General features: G+C 45.6%; 1 protein-coding gene across 1 annotated transcript; it reads left to right on the top strand.

The window, feature by feature from the left end:
- Positions 1 to 21,892: 21,892 nt before the first annotated feature.
- Positions 21,893 to 22,753, top strand: LOC109770400 (uncharacterized). Its single transcript, XM_020329100.1, has one exon. The coding sequence runs from the start codon at positions 21,893 to 21,895 to the stop codon at positions 22,751 to 22,753; it is 861 nt and encodes a 286-aa protein (XP_020184689.1).
- Positions 22,754 to 23,684: the final 931 nt, after the last annotated feature.

Below are 23,684 nucleotides of genomic sequence, written 5' to 3'. Positions count from 1 at the left end.
TGCTTGCTTGTAGTAGTAGCACTTATGCACTTTGCTTGCTTGCTACTAGTGTACATGCATGCTTGTTTAGTGCACTTACATGTTTGCTTAATTAATAACACTAGATCACTGTATTGTTGATCCATCAAGTTTGTTTCACATGTCACTACTGGAATCAGGATCTTTGCCGTCAGCCATGTCTTTGCCGTCCGCTAGCTGACGACAAAGACCTTCTTTGCTGTCAGCTCAATAGAAGCTGACGGCAAAGACCGTATTTGCCGTCAGCCAAGTCTTTGTCGTCCTCCAGCGGATGGCAAAGAATGAGGGTGGCCCACTACCAACAACCACCTAACGGACACTGTCTTTGCCGTCCGCTAGCAGACGGCAAAGAAAGTGGCCAAGCTAACGCCCGTTAGCTAGGATCTTGGACGTCTGCCGGCGGACGGCAAAGAACCGTGCCCTAACTAAAATCCATATCGACGCCCGCCCGCGCCCCACATCTGTCCCCTCTCTCTCTCCGCCCGCGCCCGAGCCGCCGCCGCCCCGTGCCGCCGCCGCCCCGCGCCGCCCCCGTCGCCGCGCCGCCCCAACAGCCCTGGTGACCCCTTCCCCGCCCCGTGCCATCCACGTCGTCGCGCCGCGCCGCCCCGCACCATCCCGCCCCCGTGCCGCCGCCGCCCCGCGCCACCCCCGTGGCCGCGCCGCCCCAGCAGCCCCGGTGACCCCCTTCCCCGCCCCGCGCCATCCCCGTCGTCGCGCCGCGCCGCCCCGTGCCTGAGCCGCCGCCGCCCCACGCCACCCACGTCGCCGCGGCACCCCCTCCTCCACCCCGGCGGCCCCGACGCCCCTCTGCTCCACCACCGCGGCCGCCCTCCCGCTCCGGCGCTCCCTCCTCCACCAGGCGGCCCCGGTGCCCCTCTGCTCCACCACCGCGGCCTCCCCGCCGCTCCGGCGCCCCCTCCTCCACCCGGCCGCCCCGGCGCCCCTCTCCTCCACCACCGCGGCCGCCCCACCCCTCCGGCTCCCCCTCCTCCACCCGATGAGACCTCTTGTATTTTTTTCTGTTTTTGTTTCTATATTTTAAGTTTAGTTTAGGTTTATTTTAGGTTTGGTTTAGTTTAGGTTTACTTTAGTTTAGGTTTAGAGCATAGATAGCCAGATTTCTCAACTCATTGGCATATAATGAATTATTATTGTTATATTATTAATAGATGATGGAACAAAAACTATTTCCCTTCAAAGTGAAAAATCTTTCAGTGAAGTAAATATTAGTGCACAAGTTCTTTTGTATACAAGAAAAAAATATTGGCATGTCTTGGTAGGTACGTGGCAACCGTATCATCAGAGTTAAACTTTAGAATTAGTATTTGTGATAAATGAATTCAAATGCATTTCCAATAGAAAATGTAATACACATATGTAGTGAACTGTAAACGAAAGTTATCCACAGACTCCTTGAAGGGGTTGTATAAAAGATTATGAAACTAATAGTGAGAAGAGCAAAAGATTTCCTCAAATTCCTTTGCATATATTCAAATTCATCAATCAACAACACTCGAACTAGTTTAATTTGAGAAAACAACAAGGCATGCATATTGCTTATGGAATCTGTCATAAGAGGCAAACTATACTCGTCTTTTCCTTTTCTTTTTTGCGGAAAGGCAAACTATACATTCTGATTTGCATACAAAGTAAAATGATTTTACGACACTACACCCTAGAGCCACCTAAAATATGGTGCAACTATGATTTGTTGCCACAAGTATTCCAATGTGATCACACTAGAAGGAACTTTAGGTTTAGTTTTGGTTAAGAAGAAAGATGAAAGATGAAAAAAAGAAGAAGATAAAGAGGAGAAAGAAGAAGTGTATTTTCCCCCTATTTTTATATTACTATGCTCTTTTTTTCAACATTTTCATTTTTCTTTCACGTCTAAAGAAATCCCTAGTTTTGAAGGGTGCCAATTGCCATTGCCAACTAACCTACCAAATTAACTAAGTGTTGTTGAGCACAAGTGCATTGCTTTTTTGCTCTCAGTTTTCTTTCATGTCTAGAAACTTGGCTCTATGTTATAGATATGCTTCTAGCTAGATACTAATTGGTCTCTTCTGCTGCTTATTAGAGATGGGGGGAGGCCGTCACCGCAGGCTCCGCTCTGCCACACCGGAGTATGAGTTGGATGCTTTTGAGTTCTTCAATATCATACTTGGGACTTCCTCCAAGAGGCAGGTATATAAAAGGAGTGATCTCCCCTTCACCCATCTCATTATGATAACTCTGCTGTTTGCTACATCACTCCTTGTCCCAAACTGCAGAGGCTGCCTAACACTTTTATGAACATGCTGGGTGAATATCCACCAAATAATGTGAAGCTGCGACAGGCCGGCAGTGGGTTTCGCAGGCTGTGGGACGTGGGGTTGGTGATCAAGGAGGCCCACATGTACCTGTGTCGTGGCTGGGAGAAGTTCTACCGTGCCTACGACCTGCGGCTGGGGTACCTCCTTCTCTTCAGGTACGACGATGACGCCACCATGCTCATCGTGAAGGTGTTCAACGCGACTATGTGTCGCATGCGCTACGCTGAGGACGATGATGCCAGTATGTTCTGCCTCTTCTTATTCCTCTACATTTGGCTTTGTCTCGCATCCATTGTTAACCGTCATTAATTGTTGCATTTGGACAGGCAATGGGAGCAGCAGCAGCGACACTGGCTACAGCCACAGCAGCGGCGATTCTAGCTGTAGCAAAAGCAACAGCGATTCTGGCTGTAGCAAAAGCAGCAACGATTCGGGCTGCAGCAAAGACAGCAAGGAGGATGATCCAGACTGGAGTGGGGATGAAGAGGAGCAGAGTGGGCATTAGGCTGAGGATGACCTAGCGATGGTGGTGGCTGACCAAGGGCAAGAGATGGTGGTGGCGCACCATGGGCAAGAGATGGTGGTGGCTGAGGATGACCTAGCGATGGTCGTGCCTGTCCTACCTGAAGATGGCCTCGCGATGGTGGTGGTACCTGACAATGACCTCGCGCCGGTGGTGGCGCCGACGATCCCACAGCTGGGCGACATGACCACGCCAATTGTGGTAGAAGACTACATCCCACTGCCTCCACCGCCTCGCCGCTCTTGGTGCATCAGGCTGAGGAAGGAGAAGGAGAAGAACAATGAGAACTGAACTATGTCAGGTATGTCAGATCTCCAAAATGATCTATATATAGTTAGCTCTAATATGCTTAGTTACCTATGTTAGCTCTAATATGCTTAGTTACATATGTTAGCTCTAATATGCTAAGTTATCTCTACCATGCTTAGTTTCCTATAGGTTAGCTCCAAAATTACTTATGTTAGCACAAAATGACCAAGTTTACATAATAAGCTTATAGTCTTCTTCTTCTTCTTCTTCTCCAAAATGACATAAGTTAGCTATAAGTTAACTCTAATATGCTTAGTTCACTCAAAGATGGCATAATTAGCTAGGTTGGCTCCATTTTACCTAAGTTGGCTCTAATATGCTAAGTTATCTCTACTATGCTTAGTTTCCTATAGGTTAGCTCCAAAATTACTTATGTCAGCACAAAATGACCAAGTTTACATAATAAGCTTATAGTCTTCTTCTTCTTCTTCTTCTCCAAAATGACATAAGTTAGCTCTAATATGCTTAGTTCACTCAAAGATGGCATAATTACCTAGGTTGGCTCCATTTTACCTAAGTTGGCTCTAATATGCTAAGTTATCTCTAATGTGCTTAGTTTCCTATAGGTTAACTCCAAAATTACTTATGTTAACACAAAATGACCAGGTTTCCATAATAAGCTTAATTATAGTCTTCTTCTTCTTCTAGTATTCTTCTAGTCTTCTTCTTCTTCTTCATTTTCTTCTAGGTTAGCTCCATTTTACTTAAGTATGCTTACTTCTTATAGTCTTCTTCTTCTTCTTCTTCATTTTCTTCTTCTTTTTCTAACATCTTGTTTATCATTTTGCAGATTTGATTTAATTCACGGAAGCTTGCATGGATGGAGTGCTTCTTTTCCATTTGTGCTTTTATAGATGGAGTGCTTGTTTGGATGAACTATGTTTCTTTTGTATCGATGAACTATGCATGTATGGTAGGATGACACTATTGTAATATGTATGGTTGGATGCATGTATGTGGAACTTGCTATGTATGGTTGATGGAACTATGCATGTATGATCAAATTATATGTGTTGGATATCTCATATGTTTGCTGTGAACTTGCCATGTGAAAAATATATATGTATCATCTATTTGTTGTGAAAATGGTTGGGTATAAGAAAAAACAGAAAAAAGAGGCAATGCAGGCTCTTTGCCGTCTGCCACCGACGGCAACGGGCTCTTTGCCGTCCGCCGCGGACGGCAAAGAAGCCACGTGGCAACCACCTGTGCTTCCTGGCAGCTGACCCATTTGGTCAGTTTGCCTACAGTGGCAGACGGCAAAGGCTTGATGCTCTTTGCCGTCAGCGGCGGACGACAAAGGCTGCCGTTAGCCGCCTAACGGACTAACAGCGAATTTATTGCCGTCGGCTTTCTTTGCCGTCCGCCGCTGATGGCAAAGGCCCCTTTGCCGTCCGCCTCAAAACGTAGACGGCAAAGAAGCTCTTTGCCGATGCCTACTTTGCCGGAGCCTTTTGCCGTCCGCGGCAGACGGCAAAGTAGCTGATTCCTGTAGTGTGTATTACACGTATGTGCATGATGGTCTAAATGCTTTCCTTTATTGATACAAGTGCATCATTTTACTTTATCCCTGTTGTATCTGATTGTTGTTTATTGTATTTTGCAAGCACCACCTCAAGATCATCCATGGCAAGGAGGACAAGGTCAAACATGAGGTCAACCGTTGGTATGCAACTTGCTCCTTGCAATGTATTGCTGCAATCTGTGTCTTAATATGCTAAGTGAAATGTATTGCTGCAATCTGAATAAGCTGGCTTAATTGTGCCTGTGTGCTGTTAGTCTTCCTTACCTGAATAACTAGGATTAAATGATAATAAAATATCATAAGATATGTTTGGCTGTCTGTCCATGCATTCCAAACATTCACCTAATAGTTACGTTTCTTTTATCATGCAAAGAAGAGCCTCTCACCGAGTACGAGAAGGTTAGGGCTAGAAATATGATGAGGAACAATCGGATGTTCCAGTCCCTTGGCATCGGTGCAATAGCGTCGATAATTAGGAAAACAAATGATGTACAAGAAGGTAGAAGTAATGAGGTTCAAGAAGGTAGTGGAGTTATCAATGATGACCCAGAGTACAATCCTAAGGAGGATGAAGTTATTGATGGAGAGGAAGTGGATGATGTCGTAGTAAAGAAGACTCTTAAGGTGCAAACTCTGTCTTGCTTGGAGGGTTGGGGTTCTTGTATGCTATGTGTTTCCTTGTGCTCACATATTTCTCTTCTGATCTAATGCTTTTTTCCGTGCTGTTTATACGAGGCACTGAAGGAATCTAGGGCGAAGAGGCCTGGTGTTAAGAAGACAGTCAGCAAGAAGAAGAAGAGCTCAGAAACATCTGCTGCAATGCCTCCAGGAAGGGTGATGGCCCCAGCTCCAGGACAAAAAAGAGGATCATGGAACCTGATGAACCTGCCCCTGATAGAGTCACAAGGCATAAAGAAAAGATGGCGACTGCGACGGACCATCAGGAAAGTCTGCTACGCATGGACTCTAAGACCTCGGTGCAAATGGGTGATGAGTTGCCTCCCATGGATGAAGGAACCACTCTCCGCATGGATGGAAGTGGCACTATCTGCCTAGATGAAGGAGGAACTATCTGCATAGATGAAGCGGGCACTATCCACACAGACCTCAGCCCGGTTGCATCTTCTATTGATAGGAATGCTGTCATCAATGAAGAAGAGCAACAACTTGTGCTTCAACCTGCCAAGTTGACCTTTGCAATGCTCTCTTTTACTATTGCATTTTCCAAATGGAATGATCATGTATGCTTTTGTCGATTCCTGCATTTGTCGATTTCTATTCTAATTTATGACTTCAATTTCATTTTCAGATGCAATGACTACCAAGACTAGACTTAGAAAGGGCAAAGGGCTAGAGAGAATCACCAAGTTGCTTGGTAGCAAGGTGCCTATCCATATTGCCGAAAGGATGAAGCGTCCAGAGAAGCCTCTGCAGGCAGCAAAGTTTGCTTCTGAGTGTCGACTCATTGCAAGAAGCCATCTGCCGGTTCTTTCTCACTTCAAGCTATACAAAAAATGCTAGTCTATTGGAGAACTACATTGGGAAAGTTGCTGTAAGCTACTTGTTTCGTAGTTAATGTGCTATCTATTTTCTGTTGCACCTATGCATGATCACTAATATTGTTCCTACCTTGTTTGCTGTCTTTGTAGGCAAATTTTGAGATGAACACAGACTCGGAGACCATCAAGACCGCGTGCAAAGATATTCTGCAGAAAAATTCAAAGAACAGACGCCATCAGATCAAGAAGAAGTATTTTGATACCGTAGCCGCAAACAAAGTCAGCATCAAGTCTCCGGTGCCAGATCTGACGGACGGTGAATGGCAAGCTCTGGTGGAGATGTGGTCTACCACAAGACACAAGGTTTGTCTCTGCTTTGTTTGCTGCTTTATGTTCTGCACATGATATGCTAGTGCTAGATCATGCTGACAGTATGCTTTTTTGTAGGAAACCTGTGTGTCGAACAAGATGAATCGAGAAAAAGTCGTGTACAATCAGAGAACTGGTTCCAGGCACTACATAGCACACATTTTTGCCATTTTGAGAACTTTTCTCTAGAGACCTTACCGTTTGATCCTCGTTGAATAACATTTCTGATTCTTGCTGAATAACATTTTGATTTTTGTTGAAAAACATTTCAGAAAGAAGAGCGTAACGGTGAGCAGCTGTCTGCGATTGACTTGTTTAAGGCCACCCACAACAGCAAGAAGCACGGGTTTTAGGAGCCAGTCAAGACTGCTATAGTAAGTCACTCCATGCTTTATCCAGCCAGTTCAAACTTTTGTCTAGAAACCTCAGCCCTGTTTGATTCACATCCAGCTTTGATGTTGTTTGATGCTGTTTCATGTCAAGAACACACACTATGTACCATGCTTTGATGTTGTTTGATAGTTCAACAAAGATATCAGAACTTGCTGTAGCCATCTTATATAGTTCCAATTGCATAATGAAGCGATCATATTGTTCCAATTGCATGTCTCCAGGTCACATAAGTTACTAGTCAAATAATGTTGTCAAGTTACTAGTCATCATCTTCTTCTGTTTGAGTAAAATATCTATGTATAGATTTTGTGTGCTGGTTTGGTTACTTCAAATAATCCATTTGTGTGCTGGTTTGGTTTCTCTTGCTTGTTTGGTTTGCAAAATGTGAAATAGATCTCCCACTAATGCCTATCATTTTCCTCCATATGTTAGCTTGAGATGGAAAGAATGAAGGATGCACCGGTACCAGAAGGTAAAGAGCCAAAGTCTGCTGCTCAAATTGTTGAAGAAGTGCTCAAGACCGAAGTCAAGCAAAGCACATTCCTCAGGAATGTTGGGCTCCAGTCATCTAGCAACAACTCCGACAAAGCAACTGCTGCTGTGGCTGCTCATGTTCGTGATCTTGAGCAGAAGCTGGAAAGGTCGGAGCTTCAAGCTGAAGTGATGCAAGAAGAATTGGCGGCAATCAAGATGAAGGCGGAAGAAGCTGAAGCTGCACGCGACAAGGAACTTGAGCTGCTGCGCAAGAAGTCTCAAGAGCAGGATGAGAAGTTAGCCCACTTGATGGCTCTCTTTGGAGCGAAGGTAGTTTGATGGCTGTGTAGTTTGTCTTTGAATGTGTGAAGTTATGTCGTAGTAGGTCGTGAACTTATGCAGTTTGTTGCATTTTTCATTTGGCAAGTGTACCTGGGAGCACTTGTGAACCTAGGATTCTTGTGAACATGGGAGCACTTGTGAACCTGGTTGCATTTTGCATTTTGCACTTTGCTGTTTGAACCTAGGAGCACTTGTTGTTGAACCTGTGAAGCTGTGTAGTTATGCATTTTGTAAGCTATGTGGTTATGAACCTGTGAAGTTATGAACCTATGAAGTTATGCCTTTTCTGAAGCCGTGAAGCTATGTTGTTATGCATTTTTTGAATTATTTGAGTTTTGTTTGGATCACGGAATATTAGTTGGATTAATTGGGCTCTAAACTTAGTTGGACTGCAAAAAGGCCGAGGCCCGAACAAGAATTAGACTAAAAAGGCTTGGGCCTAAGAAAGAGTTGACTGTAAGAAAAATGTTTGTGAAAGGCTGCATCCCAGAAAATAAAAAGGCCAAGGCCCAAATTAGAACTAGACTAAAAAGGCTGTGGCCCAAACAATAGTGGACTATAAAAAAATTCATCAGAAAAAGGCTCCATTCCAAGAAAATAAAAGGCCAAATTATTGGGCCAGGCCCATGCAGATAAGTAAAATCAAGAGAGAGAAAACATTAAATGGGCTGAATTATTGGGCTTGGCCCATGTAGACGGCTGAAATGGACCGGGCTGATTCTATTTTAGGACCTTTTCATTTGGTCGTAAATCTACCACGTCAGCTTGCCACGGTGGATCTGACGTGGTGTGGTCTGATTGCTAGTGACCAAAATAATTGGCCGTTAAATCTATGACCTTTTTTGGTCATAAACCTCTACGACCATTCCAGAAGAAAGGTCGTTAATATCAGTTTACGACGGCCAGCTTTTGACCTTCTGTTTTTGGTCACAAAAAGGTCACAAATGGAAAACAATGACCATTCAGTGACCAATAGTGGTGGTCACAAGTTAACATATTTCTTATAGTGACAACAGGAAGCTTTTGAGAAGATCGATACCCTCTTTAAAGGCGCCCTTCTGAGTGTTCTGGACGATTCCATTGTGGAATCGTATATGTCAATTGACAACGGCAAGGACATGTGGGCTGCGCTCGAGGCCAAGTTTGGGGTCTCGGACGCTGGCAGCGAGTTGTATATCATGGAGCAATTCTATGACTACAAGATGACTGATGAGCGCTCTGTTGTCCAGCAGGCTCATGAGATACAGTCGCTTGTAAAAGAACTTGAGTACTTCAAGTGTCAGTTGCCGGAGGCATCATTGCCAAGCTTCCACCTTTGTGGAACAATTTTTCTACTTCCCTGAAACACAAGAGACATGAGTTTCCGTTTCGGGTCTCATTGGTACTCTTGATGTTGAAGAGAAGGCGAGAGCAAAGGACACACGTGCTCGAGTTGCTGAGGGAGCTTCTAGTGTCCACATGGTACATAAGAAGAACTTCCAGCCCAACAAGTTAAAAAACAACAAGAACAAAACTCGGGGCAAAGGCAAGTTTGATACAAAGAACAAGTCGCCACATTCTACAAACTTCAAGAAGAATCCTCATAAGAAGAGGAAGGGACTTTGACATGTATGCGGTGATCCTACTCACTAGGCTCCGAAATGTCCTAATCGCTTTGAGGAGCACGAACATGAGAAGAGCGGCAAGTCCGCTAATGTTGTGATCAGTGATACTGATATGAAGGAATCAAGGTACGGTATTTTTCCTATCATCCTTTCAGTATTTCAATCCCCAGATTGGTTAATTCACACCGGTGCAAAGGTACATGTTTGTGCTGACGCCTCCATGTTTTCTTCTTACCAGGTCACAGGGACTTCTCCCATGCTGATGGGGAACGGGTCACATGCCATTGTTCGTGGTGTCGGTACGGTCGATCTGAAGTTTACTTCTGGAAGATCGTGCGCCTAAAGAACGTTCATCATGTTCCCACCATCAATAAAAATCTCGTTAGCGGTTCCCATTTATCTCGAGATGGTTTTAAGTTGGTTTTTGAGTCCAATAAAGTTGTAATTTCTAAGTGTGGACAATTTGTTGGAAAAGGCTATGAGGGCGGAGGCTTGTTCCGCCTGACTTTGTCAGATATTTGCACTAAAGTTATTTATAATGTTTGCCACGATAATGAGTTCAACATTTGGCATTCATGACTTTGTCATATTAACTTTGGTTGCATGGTGCGGCCAGCAAACATGAGTTTAATTCCAAAATTCACTACTGTCAAGGGCTCCAAGTGAAAAGTGTGTGTGCAAGCTAAGCAACCTCGCAAGTCCCATGAGACTGCAGAGGCAAGAGATTCAGCGCCACTAGAGCTTATTCATTCTGATCGTTGTGAGATGAATGGCGTGTTGACAAAAGGTGGAAAGAAATACTTCATGACGTTGATCGATGACTCCACTAGATATTGTTATGTGTATCTTCTAAAATCAAAAGATGAGGCTTTAAATTTCTTCAAAAACTATAAAGTTGAAGCAGAGAACCAACTTGATCGAAAAATTAAACGGCTTAGGTTTGATCATGGAGGAGAGTATTTCTCCAATGAATTTGATTTGTTTTGTGCGGAACATGGTATAATCCATGAGAGAACGCCTCCCTACTCACCTCAGTCAAATGGGCTAGCCGAAAGAAAGAACCGAACTCTAACTGATATGGTTAACACCATATTAGACACATCAGGTCTCTCCAAGGCATGGTGGGGGGAGGCACTAATGACCGCATGTCATGTCCTAAACCGAGTTCCCACAAAGCATAAGACCATGACTCCTTTTGAGGAATGGGAAAGGAAATGACTGAAACTCTCCTATCTACGTACTTGGGGTTGTTTGGCGAAAGTCAATATACCAATTCACAAGAAGCGCAAGCTTGGACCAAAAACCGTGGATTGTGTTCTTCTGGGCTATGCTTTTCATAGCATTGGCTATAGATTTTTGATAATAAAATCTAAGAAATCCAACATGCATGTTGGTACACTCATGGAGTTGAATGATGCAACTTTCTGTGAGGACATATTTCCAATGAAGGATATGCCGACTTCATCAAATCAGGAGATACCTACTCCATCTAGTCAGGAATTTGATGTAACCTGAACCCACCATTGCGATGGAACATGTTGAGAATCTTTTTGAGGATGACAATGAAACTCCTGTAAGGAGTAAGAGACAAAGGACCGCACAGTCCTTTGGTGATGATTTCATTCTGTACCTCATGGATGACACACCCAGGACTATTTCAGAAGCTTATGCATCTTCTGATGCTGGCTACTAGAAGGAAGCTGTCCGTAGTGAGATGGATTCCATCTTAGCTAATGGAACCTAGGAAATCACTGATCATCCTTATGGTTGCAAATCTGTAGGACGTAAGTGGGTGTTCAAGAAAAAGCTTAGACCTGATGGTACAATTGAAAAGTACAAGGCACAGCTTGTGGCCAAGGGTTATACCCGGTAACAAGGTGAAGACTACTTTGATACTTACTCGCCTGTGGCTAGATTGACCACTATTCGAGTGCTCCTATCACTGGCTGCCTCACACTGTCTTCTCGTTCATCAAATGGACGTTAACACGGCTTTCGTCAATGGATAGTTGAAGGAGGAATTTTACATGGATTAGCCAGATGGTTTTGTAGTACCTGGCCAGGAAGGAAAGGTGTGCAAGTTATTAAAGTCTTTATATGGCCTTAAACAAGCTCCTAAGGAGTGGCATGAGAAGTTCGAAAGAACATTAACTACTGCAGGCTTTGTAGTAAACGGTGGTGACAAGTGTGTGTGGTATCGCCATGGTGGGGGTGAAGGAGTTATTCTTTGTCTGTATGTCAATGACATACTGACCTTTGGAACCAAACTTGATTTAATCGAGGAGGTTAAGGATTTCTTATCTCGTTGCTTTGAGATGAAGGATCTAGGAGTAGCTGATGTTATCTTAAACATTAAGCTGTTGAGAGATGAGAATGGTAGGATTACACTGCTTCAGTCTCACTATGTGGAAAAGTTCTTGAGTCGTTTTGGGTACAGCGACTGCCATCCTTCTCCAACTCCATATGATGCTAGTGTGTTGCTTCGAAAGAATCTACGGATTTCTAAGGATCAACTGAGGTATTCTCAGATTATTGGCTCGCTTATGTATTTGGCGAGTTCCACGAGGCCTGACATCTCTTTTGCTGTGAGCAAACTGAGTCGGTTTGTGTCAACACAGGGAGATGATCATTGGCATGCGCTTGAGAGAGTTATGCGCTATTTGAAAGGCACCGCGAGCTATGGGATTCACTACACCAGGTATCCGAGGGTACTGGAGGGTTATAGTGACTCTAACTGGATATCTGATGCTGATGAGATTAAGGCCACAAGTGGTTGTGTTTCTACAATTGGTGGTGGCGCTATTTCCTGGAAGTCTTGCAAGGAGACCATCTTAACGAGGTCAACTATGGAAGCGGAACTCAAAGCAGTAGACACTGCCACTATTGAAGTAGAGTGGCTTCGTGAGCTCTTGATGGACTTACCTATGGTTGAAAAACCAATACCCCCTATCCTGATGATCTGTGATAATCAAACTGTTGTCGTTAAGATAAACAGTTCTAAGGACAATATGAAGTCCTCAAGGCATGTGAAGAGGAGACTAAAATCTATGAGAAAATTGAGGAACTCCGTAGTTATTACGTTGGATTATATCCAAACATCGAAAAACTTGGCAGATCCCTTCACAAAGGGTTTATCACGTAATGTGATAGATAATGCATCGTTGGAGATGGGTTTGAGACCCACCGCTTGAGTTTTCCATAGTGGTAACCCACTCTATGTGATCGGAGATCCCGTGAAGTACAAGTGGGAGACAAGTTGTTGGTCAGCTGAGAGGAGAGTATCCCTATTTTAATTATGCCACTCCGTGAAGATGCAATACTCTCCTGATCTGCATGGCAGGTTGGTATTTATCTTAATGTGTTCTAAGTGGCTTATTTGAGTAAGCAGAGATGCTGTCCTGCAGAGCATCTCCTGAGGAACACACCTATATGAATTTGACTGTCAACGTCGCAGTCTGTGAGAATTGGGTGTTCTCTAATAAATTCATGAAAGGCCATGGAGTATGACGTATACGCTCCACCCGCGGGGAAGCCTTGCAGCAGCCCAGTATCAGTCAAGAGTTTGTGTGAAACTAGTCTCATAGAAAACTTGTAGTTCAAGGCTTAGTCCACTATTCAAGTTGTGATCTAGTGTAGCATAAAACTCCAAGTGGAAGTTCAACTTCACAGTCTCCACTAAGCACCGGTATATAAACAATGTTTTGGAACTAAATGATGAGATGTGCCAATGAGATTTGGGGGATTGTTGGAATTTATTAGTGGGCCTTTGGCACAAAGCCCAACTAAAATTCTGAAATTCTCTTGGCCCATTCATGCACACATGTGAGTGGTGTGAGTGAGACTAAAGTTTAGTCCCACCCTGGAAGTTGAGTGAGACTTGCACCTCTTTATAAGGTTAGCTCTTCTACCACTTGTATGAGCATGAGAAGAGGAGACCTACACGCGCGCTCCTCCTCCTCGCTCGCCTCGTCATGAGGCACCGCGCCGCGGGTTGCGGGATTGAGCCGAGCCGAGGATAGAGCTATTCACGTTGTCTATATTTTTGGTGCTTGGGAAAATTAATGTGTCATTAATTAATAATTAACGGACGCACTAATTACTGAACCGTTTTTGATTCTTTTGGATCACGACTCAGACGTGGGGTTTGCTCCCACGACCTACCTGGCCTGCACTATATATTCAGGTAGACGTCTACCCTAGCCGCCGCCGCATCGTATGGTTTCACACCACCGTTCCAGATCATTGCGCCGCCACGCAAGTCTTCTCTATCCCTACTTTTGGCGTGCACCGAGAGAAGGGACAGCAGGCCTCCGGAACCCTGCCTCTCGTGATCCTATACGGGAGAGGGGTGATCAGGTTTTCGGGGAGCGCACTCGTGTGACTGCTGGCAGCGAGGACTTCGCCGCCGCCGACTTCTTCCCCGACCTCGGCAACCTCTTCCTCAACGACATGGGTGACAGCCTCAATGCCAATGGTGCTGCTGCTCCCGTTGCACCGTATGTGATTATGCCCTTCCTGCTCGAGATCGTGGTAGAATTCATGTTTCTAATCTGTGCCCTAGATTCAGTCTGTTCATCTACTATGCTAGTCCACATGATTAGTTTAATCTCTGTTATTGTCGTCATGACTTATTCTATGTTTATTCGGATTAAATCTCCTAGTAATTTGCTCATATACTCAACAATCCAAAAACCTGATTATAGGCAATTTGCTCCAAGTGGTTTTGCTGCGCATCTAAAGCCGCCTACCTTTAAGGGCATGCAATATAAGAGGTGGCGCACGAGAGCATTTTATTGGTTCCAGACCATGTACTGCTATGACGCCACCAAGGGCAAGCCTAAGGGTAATCTTGAACCTGCAGAATAGGAAGCTTTTGAGAAGATCGATACCCTCTTTAAAGGCGCCCTTCTGAGTGTTCTCGACGATTTCATTATGGATTTGTATGTCGTTTGACAACGGAAAGGACATGTGGGCTGCACTCAAGGCCAAGTTTGGGGCCTCGGACGCTAGCAGCGAGTTGTATGTCATGGAGCAATTCTATGACTACAAGATGACTGATGAGCGCTCTGTTGTCCAGCAGGCTCATGAGATATAGTCGCTCGCAAAAGAACTTGAGTACTTCAAGTGTGTGTTTCCAGACAAATTTGTTGCCGGAGGCATCATTGCCAAGCTTCCACCTTGTGGAACAATTTTGCTACTTCCCTGAAACACAAGAGACAGGAGTTTTCCATTTCGGATCTCATTGGTACTCTTGATGTTGAAGAGAAGGCGAGAGCAAAGGACACATGTGCTCGAGTTGCCGAGGGAGCTTCTAGTGCCCACATGGTACAAAAGAAGAACTTAACAACAAAAACAAAAATCAGGGCAAAGGCAAGTTTGATACAAAGAACAAGCCATAACATTCTACCAACTTCAAGAAGAACTCTCATAAGAAGGGGAAGGGACTTTGCCATGTCTGCGGTGATCCTAATCACTGGGATCTGAAATGTCCTAACCGCTTTGAGGAGCGCGAACATGAGAAGAGCGGCAAGTCCGCTAATGTTGTCATCGGTGATACCGATATGAAGGAATCAGGGTACGGTATTTTTCCTACCATCCTTTCAGTATTTGAATCCCCTAATTGGTTAATTGACACCGGTGCAAATGTACATGTTTGTGCTGACGCCTCCATGTTTTCTTCTTACCAGGTCACAGGGACTTCTCCCGTGCTGATGGGGAACGGGTCACATGCCATTGTTAGATGTGTTGATATGGTCGATTTGAAGTTTACTTCGGGGAAGATTGTGTGCCTAAAGAACGTTCATCATGTGCCCTCCATCAATAAAAATCTTGTTAGCGGTTCCCATTTATGTTGAGATGGTTTTAAGTTGGTTTTCGAGTCTAATAAATTGTAATTTCTAAGTACGGACAATTTGTTGGAAAAGGCTATGAGGGCGGAGGCTTGTTCCGCCTGTCTTTGTCAAATATTTGCACTAAAGTTATTAATAATGTTTGCCACGATAATGATTCCAGCATTTGGCATTCATGACTTTGTCATATTAACTTTGGTTGCATGACGTGGCTAGCAAACATGAATTTAATTCCAAAATTCACTACTGTCAAGGGCTCCAAGTGCCAAGTGTGTGTGCAAGCTAAGCAACCTCGCAAGTCCCATAAGACTGCAGAGGCAAGAGATTTGGCGCCACTAGAGCTTATACATTCTGATCTTTGTGAGATGAATGGCATGTTGACAAAAGGTGGAAAGAAATACTTCATGACGTTGATCGATGAATCCACTAGATATTGTTATGTGTATCTTCTGAAATCAAAAGATGAGGCTTTAAATTTCTTCAAAAACTATAAAGCTGAAGCAGAGAACCAACTTGATCGAGAAATTAAACGGCTTAGGTCTGATCGTGGTGGAGAGTATTTTTCCAATGAATTTGATTTGTTTTGTGCGGAACATGGTATAATCCATGAGAGGACGCCTCACTACTCACATCAGTCAAATGGGGTAGCCGAAAGAAAGAACCGAACTCTAACTGATATGGTTAACACCATGTTAGACACATCACGTCTCTCCAAGGCATGGTGGGGGGAGGCGCTAATGACTGCATGTCATGTCCCAAACCGAGTTCCCACAAAGCATAAGACCATGACTCCTTTTGAGTAATGGGAAAGGAAATGATTGGAACTCTCCTATCTACGTACTTGGGGTTGTTTGGAGAAAGTCAATATGCCAATTCCCAAGAAGCGCAAGCTTGGACCAAAAACCGTGGACTGTGTTCTTCTGGGCTATGCTTTTCATAGCATTGGCTATAGATTTTTGATAATAAAATCTGAGGTATCCAACATGCATGTTGGTACAATCATGGAGTCGAATGATGCAACTTTCTTTGAGGACATATTTCCTATGAAGGATATGTCGAGTTCATCAAATCAGGAGATACCTACTCCATCCAGTCAGGAATTTGTTGTAATTCTTGAACCCACCATTGCGACGGAACATGTTGAGAATCCTGTTGAGGATGACAATGAAACTCCTGTAAGGAGTAAGATACAAAGGACCGCAAAGTCCTTTGGTGATGATTTCATTGTGTACCTCGTGGATGACACACCCAGGACTATTTCAGAAGCCTATGCATCTTCTGATGCTGACTACTAGAAGGAAGCTGTCCGCAGCGAGATGGATTCCATGTTAGCTAACAGAACTTGGGAAATCACTGATCGTCCTTATGGTTGAAAACCTGTAGGATGTAAGTGGGTGTTCAAGAAAAAGCTTAGACCTGATGTGTAGGATTGAAAAGTACAAGGCACGGCTTGTGGCCAAGGGTTATACCCAAAAACAAGGTGAAGACTACTTTGATACTTACTCTCCTGTGGCTAGATCGACCACTATTCGGGTGCTACTATCACTCGCTACCTCACACAGTCTTCTCGTTCATCAAATGAACGTTAAGATGGCTTTCCTCAATGGAGAGCTAAATGACAAAATTTATATGGATCAGCCAGATGGTTTTGTAGTACCTGGTCAGGAAGGAAAGGTGTGCAAGTTATTAAAGTCTTTATGTGGACTTAAACAAGCTCCTAAGGAGTGGCATGAGAAATTCGAAAGAACATTAACTGCTGCAGGCTTTGTAGTAAACGATGGTGACAAGTGTTGTACTATAGCCATGGTGGGGGCGAAGGAGTTATTCTTTGTCTGTATGTCGATGACATGTTGATCTTTGGAACCAAACTTGATTTAATCAAGGAGGTTTAGGATTTCTTATCTCGTTGCTTTGAGATGAAGGATCTAGGAGTAGCTGATGTTATCTTAAACATCAAGCTGTTGAGAGATGAGACTGGTGGCATTACACTGCTTCCGTCTCACTATGTGGAAAAGGTCTTGATTCATTTTGGGTATAGAGACTGCCAGCCTTCTCCAACTCCATATGATGCTAGGGTGTTTCTTCGAAAGAATCGACGGATTGCTAAGGATCAACTGAGGTATTCTTAGATTATTGGCTCGCTTATGTATTAGGCAAGTTCCACGAGGCTTGACATCGCTTTTGCTGTGAGCAAACTGAGTCAGCTTGTGTCAAAACCGGGAGATGATCATTGGCATGCGCTTGAGAGAGTTATGCGCTATTTGAAAGGCACTGCGAGCTATGGGATTCACTACACCGGGTATCCGAGGGTACTGGAGGGTTAAAGTGACTCTAACTGGATATCTGATGCTGATGAGATTAAGGCCACAAGTGGTTGTGTTTTTACAATTGGTGGTGGCGCTATTTCCTGGAAGTCTTGCAAGGAGACCATCTTAACGAGGTCAACTATGGAAGCGGAACTCACAACATTAGACACTGCCACTATTGAAGCAGAGTGGTTTCGTGAGCTCTTGATGGACTTACGTATGGTTGAAAAACCGATACCCCTATCCTGATGAACTGTAATATGTTGGGGAACGTAGTAATTTCAAAAAAATCCTACGCACACGCAAGATCATGGTGATGCATAGCAACGAGAGGGGAGAGTGTCATCCACGTACCCTTGTAGACCGTAAGCGGAAGCGTTATGAGAACGCGGTTGATGTAGTCGTACGTCTTCACGATCCGACCGATCCAAGTACCGAACGCACGACACCTCTGAGTTCAGCACACGTTCAGCTCGGTGACGTCCCACGAACTCCGATCCAGCAGAGCTTTGCGAGAGAGTTCCGTCAGCACGACGGCGTGATGACGGTGATGATGTTGCTACCGACGCAAGGCTTCACCTAAGCACCGCTACGATATGACCGAGGTGGATTATGGTGGAGGGGGGCACCGCACACGGCTAAAAGATCAATGATCAACTTGTGTCTATGGGGTGCCCCTTGCCTCAGTATATAAAGGAGGAGAGGAGGGGAGGCCAGCCGGCCCTAGAGGCGCGCCCAAGTGTGGAGTCCTACTAGGACTCCAAGTCCTAGTAGGAGTCCACCAAGAGGAAGGGAGGGAGAAGGAAGGAGAGGGAGGAAGGGAGGAAAGGGGGGCCTGCCCCCTAGTCCAATTTGGTTTGGGCTAGGGGGGCGGTGCGCCCTGCCTTGTCATGCCTCCTCTCTTCCACCACTTGGCCCATGAGGCCCAATACTTCTTCCCCCGTATTCCCGTAACTCCCCGGTACTCCGAAAAATACCCGAATCACTCGGAACCTTTCCGATGTCTGAATATAGTCATCCAATATATCGATCTTTACGTCTCGACCATTTCGAGACTCCTCGTCATATCCCTGATCTCATCCGGGACTCCGAACTACCTTCGGTACATCAGAACACATAAACTCATAATACCGATCGTCATTGAACGTTAAGCGTGCAGACCCTACGGGTTCGAGAACTATGTAGACATGACCGATACACGTTTCCGGTCAATAACCAATAGAGGAACCTGGATGCTCGTATTGGCTCCCACATATTCTACGAAGATCTTTATCGGTCAAACTGCATAATAACATACGTTGTTCCCATTGTCATCGGTATGTTACTTGCCCAAGATTCGATCGTCGGTATCTCAATACCTAGTTCAATGTCGTTACCGACAAGTCTCTTTACTCGTTTCCGTAATACATCATCCCGCAACTAACTCATTAGTTGTATTGCTTGCAAGGCTTATAGTGATGTGCATTATCGAGAGGGCCCAGAGATACCTCTCCAACAATCGGAGTGACAAATCCTAATCTTGATCTATGCCAACTCAACAAGTATCATTGGAGACACCTGTAGAGCACCTTTATAATCACCCAGTTACATTGTGACGTTTGGTAGCACACAAAGTGTTCCTCCGGTATTCGGGAGTTGCATAATCTCATAGTCATAGGAACATGTATAAGTTATGAAGAAAGCAATAGCAATACACTAAACGATCGAATGCTAAGCTAACGGAATGGGTCAAGTCAATCACATCATTCTCTATGTCTATGGCTAGGAAACTTAACCATCTTTGATTCAACGAGCTAATCAAGTAGAGGCATACTAGTGACACTCTATTTATCTATGTATTCACACATGCACTAAGTTTCCGGTTAATACAATTCTAGCATGAATAATAAACATTTATCGTGAAATAAGGAAATAAATAATAACTTTATTATTGCCTCTAGGGCATATTTCCTTCATAATAATCAAACTGTGATCGTCAAGATAAACAGTTCTAAGGACAATATGAAGTCCTCAAGGCATGTGAAGAGGAGACTAAAATCTGTCAGAAAATTGAGGAACTCTGAAGTTATTACATTGGATTATATCCAAACATCGAAAAACTTGGCAGATCCCTTCACAAAGGGTTTATCACGTAATGTGATAGATAATGCATCGATGGAGATGGGTTTGAGACCCACCGCATGAGTTGTCCATAGTGGTAACCCAATCTATGTGGTCGGAGATCCCGTGAAGTACAAGTGGGAGACAAGATGTTGGTCAGCTGAGAGGAGAGTATCCCTATTTTAATTATCCCACTCCGTGAAGATGCAATACTCTCCTGATCTGTATGGCAGGTTGATATTTGTCTTAATGTGTTCCAAGTGGCTTATTTGAGTAAGCAGAGATGTTGACCTGCAGAGCATCTCCTGAGGAACACACCTATATGAATTTGACTGTTAACGTCGCAGTCTGTGAGAATTGGGTGTTCTCTAACAAATTCATGAAAGGCCCTGGTGTATGACGTATACGCTCCACCCACGGGGAAGCCTTGCGGTATCCCATTATCGGTCAAGAGTTTTTGTGAAACTAGTCTCACAGAAAACTTGTAGTTCAAGGCATAGTCCACTATTCAAGTTGTGATCTAGTGTAGCATAAAACTCTAAGTGGAAGTTCAACTTCACAGTCTCCACTAAGCACCGGTATATAAACAATGTTTTGGAACTAAATGATGACATGTGCCAATGAGACTTTGTGGGGGATTGTTGGAATTTGCTGGTGGGATTTGGCCCAAAGCCCAACTAAAATTCTGAAATTCTCCTGGCTCATTCATGCACACATGTGAGTGGTGTGAGTGAGACTAAAGTTTAGTCCCACCCCGGAAGTTGAGTGAGACTTGCAGCTCTTTATAAGGTGAGCTCTTCTACCACTTGTATGAGCATGAGAAGAGGAGACCTACACGCGCGCTCCTCCTCCTCGCTCGCCACGCCAAGGCACGTCACGACGCGCCGCGGGTTGCGAGATTGAGCCGAGCCGAGGACAAAGCTATGCACGTTGTCTATATCTTTGTTGCTCGGGTCATTAAATAATAATTAATGGACGCATTAATTACTGAACCGCTTCCGATTCTTTTGGATCGCGACTCGGATGTCGGGTTTACTCCCACGACCTACCCGGCCCGCACTATATAGTCAGGCAGACGTCTACCCTAGCCGCCGCATCGTATGGTTTCGCACCACCGTTCCAGATCATTGCGCTGCCACGCAAGTCTTCTCCATCCCTCCTTTCGGCGTGTACCGAGAGAAGGGACAGCAGGCCTCCGAAACCCCGCCTCTCGTGATCCTGTACAGGAGAGGGGCGATCATGTTTTTGGGGAGCGCACTCGTGCGACTGCTGGCAGCGAGGACTTCGCCGATGATGAGTTCTTCCCCGACCTCGACAATCTCTTTGTCAACGACATGGGCAAGAACCTCAACGCCAACGGTGCTGCTGCTCTCGTTGCACCGTATGTGATTCGGTCCTTCCTGCTCGAGATCATGGTAGAATTCATGTTTCTAGTCTGTGCCCTAGATTCGATCTATTCATCTACTATGCTAGTCCACATGATTATTTTAATCTCTGTTATTGCCGTCATGACTTATTTGTGTTTATTCGGATTAAATCTCCTAGTAATTTGCTCATATACTCAACATCGACTTCATCAATCTTAAGATTGTTGGGAATGCCCGAAGCCACGGAAGGCTCAGGCGCCGGAGCAAGCTCTTCTCGCCAACGTTGACGATGTCGGGCCGGCATTCCTCTAGGTCACGGCTTAGGGGGTGATTGTTGGGAATAAGCCGTGGCAGAGCATGGTGCGGCCGGCGTCAGTGCGCCAGGTCGGGTCCGTGGCAGTGCGACCGGCGTCGGTGTGTCCAGGTCATGTCCGCGAGGCTGGGTCATGGCGTGTGTCTGTGTCTGGGCATTGTATGGCCTGCGTGCGTGTGTGTGTGCATGTAGGAGTCTAGGTTGAGCCAGACTGTGGCTGAGCCTGCGATCATGTGGCGAGGCAGGCAGGATGCAACGGTAGCACAATGGCACCAAGTCTTGTGGAGGAGCGGGCTGCTCATGTTCGAGGGAATACCGGATCGCTATGGACTCCATGAGCTCTACGTATTGAGTCTGTTAGTGCGTGTGTGGGTGCTACGTCTCGGCTGGCTACAAAAACGGCTGTAAAATCCTAGTCTGCTGGGGCGTTGGTTAGTCCATTTTAATCACAAAGAGAAAAGGGCGTTTGAGCGCCGGTGGCATACGTCGCCAGAAAACTATTCTCTTGTGTTTGTTTGTCTACCTCCGAGAGAGAGCTCCCGAACATCTGGTATCAGAGCTTTGTTGCGATCCTGCCCGCAACGATGTCGCTTGTCCCGTACGCCGGTGGATCAGGGAGCCCGCTGCCGACATTCGTCCCCGTGCTCACTAGTGATAACTACACCACATGGGCGATCAAGGTGGAGGCCAACCTAGACATGGTCGTGCTGTGGGAGATGGTCGTTTCGACGGAGGACGCGGCGCTGGCAGTCGTCGCGAAGAAGGACAAGCCGGCACAAGCCTACCTGCTCGGGGCGCTCTCTGAGAAACTGCTCATGCAGGTGTCGGCAAAGAAGACGGCCGTGGAGGTCTGGGCCAGCCTGAAGACCCGCTTCGTCGGAGCTGATCAAGTCCAGGCGGCACGGCTAGCCACCCTCCCCGACGAATTCGAGCATCTGCGCATAGCGGAAGGCGAGTCGCTGGATGCATTCGCCGGCAAGATTGGTGGCATGGCGGCTCGGTACGCGGGGCTCGGGACGATGCTCGGTGACGCCGAGATGGTGAAGAAGCTGCTGGACTCGGTGTTGGACCGGCTGTACGCGGCAGTCACCGGCATCGAGCAGTTCTGCAACGTCGACAAGGTGCCATTCGAGGAGGTGCTCAGGGGGCTAAAGGCGTTCAAGGAGCGGACGAAGCGGCGCGGATGCGGCAACGACCAGCTCATGCTCACGGTGGCTCAATGGGCAGCAAGGTGGCGTCAACATGGCGGCGGGTTCGACCACGACAACGACGGCGGCGGCAGCATGGTGTCGGGCGGCGCAGGGAAACGGCAAGGCCGCAGACGCTACTACAACTGCGGCGAGCGCGAACACTTTTGGTGGGAGTGCCCGAAGCGACAAAAGGCGCAGGCGCCGGAGCAAGCTCTTCTCGCCGACATTGACGACGTCGGGCCGATACTCCTCTAGGTCACGGCTTAGGGGGTGATTGATACGTCTCCAACGTATCTATAATTTTTTATTGTTCCATGCTGTTATATTATCATTCTTGGATGTTTTATAATCATTTTTTAGCAACTTAATATTATTTTTTGGGACTAACCTATTGACATAGTGCCCAGTGCCAGTTGTTGTTTTTTGCTTTGCAGAAAATCAATACCAAATGGAGTCCAAACGCAGCGAAACTTTTTGGAGAATTTTTCTGGACCACAAGACACAAGATGGGCCAAAGAAGTACCAGGGGGGTGCCCTGAGGGGGAAACAACCCACTTGGGCATGCCTGGGGGCCCAGGCGCGCCCTGGTGGTTTGTGCCCACCTCGGTGGCCTTCCGCACTACCTCTTTGCTCTATAAATACCCCAATATTCCAGAAACCCTAGGGGAGTCGACGAAAATCAATTCCAGCCGCCACAAGTTCCAGAACCACCAGATCCAATCTAGACACCATCATAGAGAGGTTCATCATCCTCATTGGTGCCTCTTCGATGATGCATGAGTAGTTCATTATAGACCTACCAGTCCATAGTTAGTAGCTAGATGGATTCCTCTCTCTCTCCCTCTCTTTTGATTCTCAATACAATGGTCTCTTGGAGATACATTTGATGTAACTCCTTTTGTGGTGTGTTTGTTGGGATCCGATGAGTTTATGATCCGATCTATGTTTTTATCCATGAAACTTATTTGAGTCTTTTGATCTCTTATATGCATGATTACTTATAGCCTTGTATTTCTTCTTCGAATCTTTGGTTTAGTTAGGCCAACTAGGTCGCTTTTTCTTGTCATGGGAAGAGGTGCTTTGTGATGGGTTTGATCTTACAGTGCTTGATCCCAGTGACAGAAGGGGAGCCGACACGTATGTATCATTGCTATTAAGGATAACAAGATGGGGTCTATTTCTATAT

This window comes from Aegilops tauschii, chromosome 3 (assembly GCF_002575655.3).
Source record: "Aegilops tauschii subsp. strangulata cultivar AL8/78 chromosome 3, Aet v6.0, whole genome shotgun sequence".
NCBI lineage: Eukaryota > Viridiplantae > Streptophyta > Magnoliopsida > Poales > Poaceae > Aegilops > Aegilops tauschii.
The sequence above is the reverse complement of the archived record's forward strand: the minus strand, read 5'-3'. Positions and strand labels throughout refer to the sequence as shown.